Consider the following 452-nt stretch of genomic DNA (forward strand, 5'->3'; position numbering starts at 1 on the left):
GGTGGGGGGATGGGCCGAGGACCACCGCAAGGCCTGGGGACAGAGGGACCAGATGATGTCCCCATGTCCCAGCTGTTCCCACATCCCCATGCACAGCATCCCGGAATACAGCTGTCCCTGTGTCCCCAAGTGGGGCTGTCCCCTTATCCCAATTGTCTCCACATCCCTGGGCTGTCCCCATGTCCTGGCTGTCCCCATATCCCTAAGCGTGGCTGTCCCTGTGTCCCGGCCATCCCAAGATCCCCAAATGTGGCTGTCCCCAAGTCCCAGCTGTCCCTGTGTCCCAGCCACCCTCACATCCCTGTGCATGGCTGTCCCCTTGTCCCAACCATCCCCACATCCCAGGTGTGGCTGTCCCAAAGCATGGCTGTCCCCATGACCCAGCCATCCCCATGTCCCCAAGCGTGGCTGTCCCCACACCCCAGGGTGCCCCTGTCCCCATCTCCCAGCCA

The 452-nt window shown here is 63.3% G+C and overlaps 1 protein-coding gene across 1 annotated transcript in view; it reads right to left on the reverse strand.

The window, feature by feature from the left end:
• The window catches only part of RAB34 (RAB34, member RAS oncogene family), a 2,184-nt gene extending 2,085 nt beyond the window's left edge, over window positions 1-99 (reverse strand). The window contains exon 1 of the mRNA XM_035900559.1: window positions 26-99. Coding sequence (XP_035756452.1) covers window positions 26-99 — 74 coding nt within the window. The remainder of the gene's footprint in view (window positions 1-25) is intronic.
• Between the last annotated feature and the right edge of the window lie 353 nt (window positions 100-452).

The sequence above is a fragment of the Egretta garzetta genome, unplaced genomic scaffold, assembly GCF_000687185.1.
Source record: "Egretta garzetta isolate BGI_Z169 unplaced genomic scaffold, ASM68718v1 scaffold108, whole genome shotgun sequence".
Classification (NCBI taxonomy): Eukaryota; Metazoa; Chordata; class Aves; order Pelecaniformes; family Ardeidae; genus Egretta; species Egretta garzetta.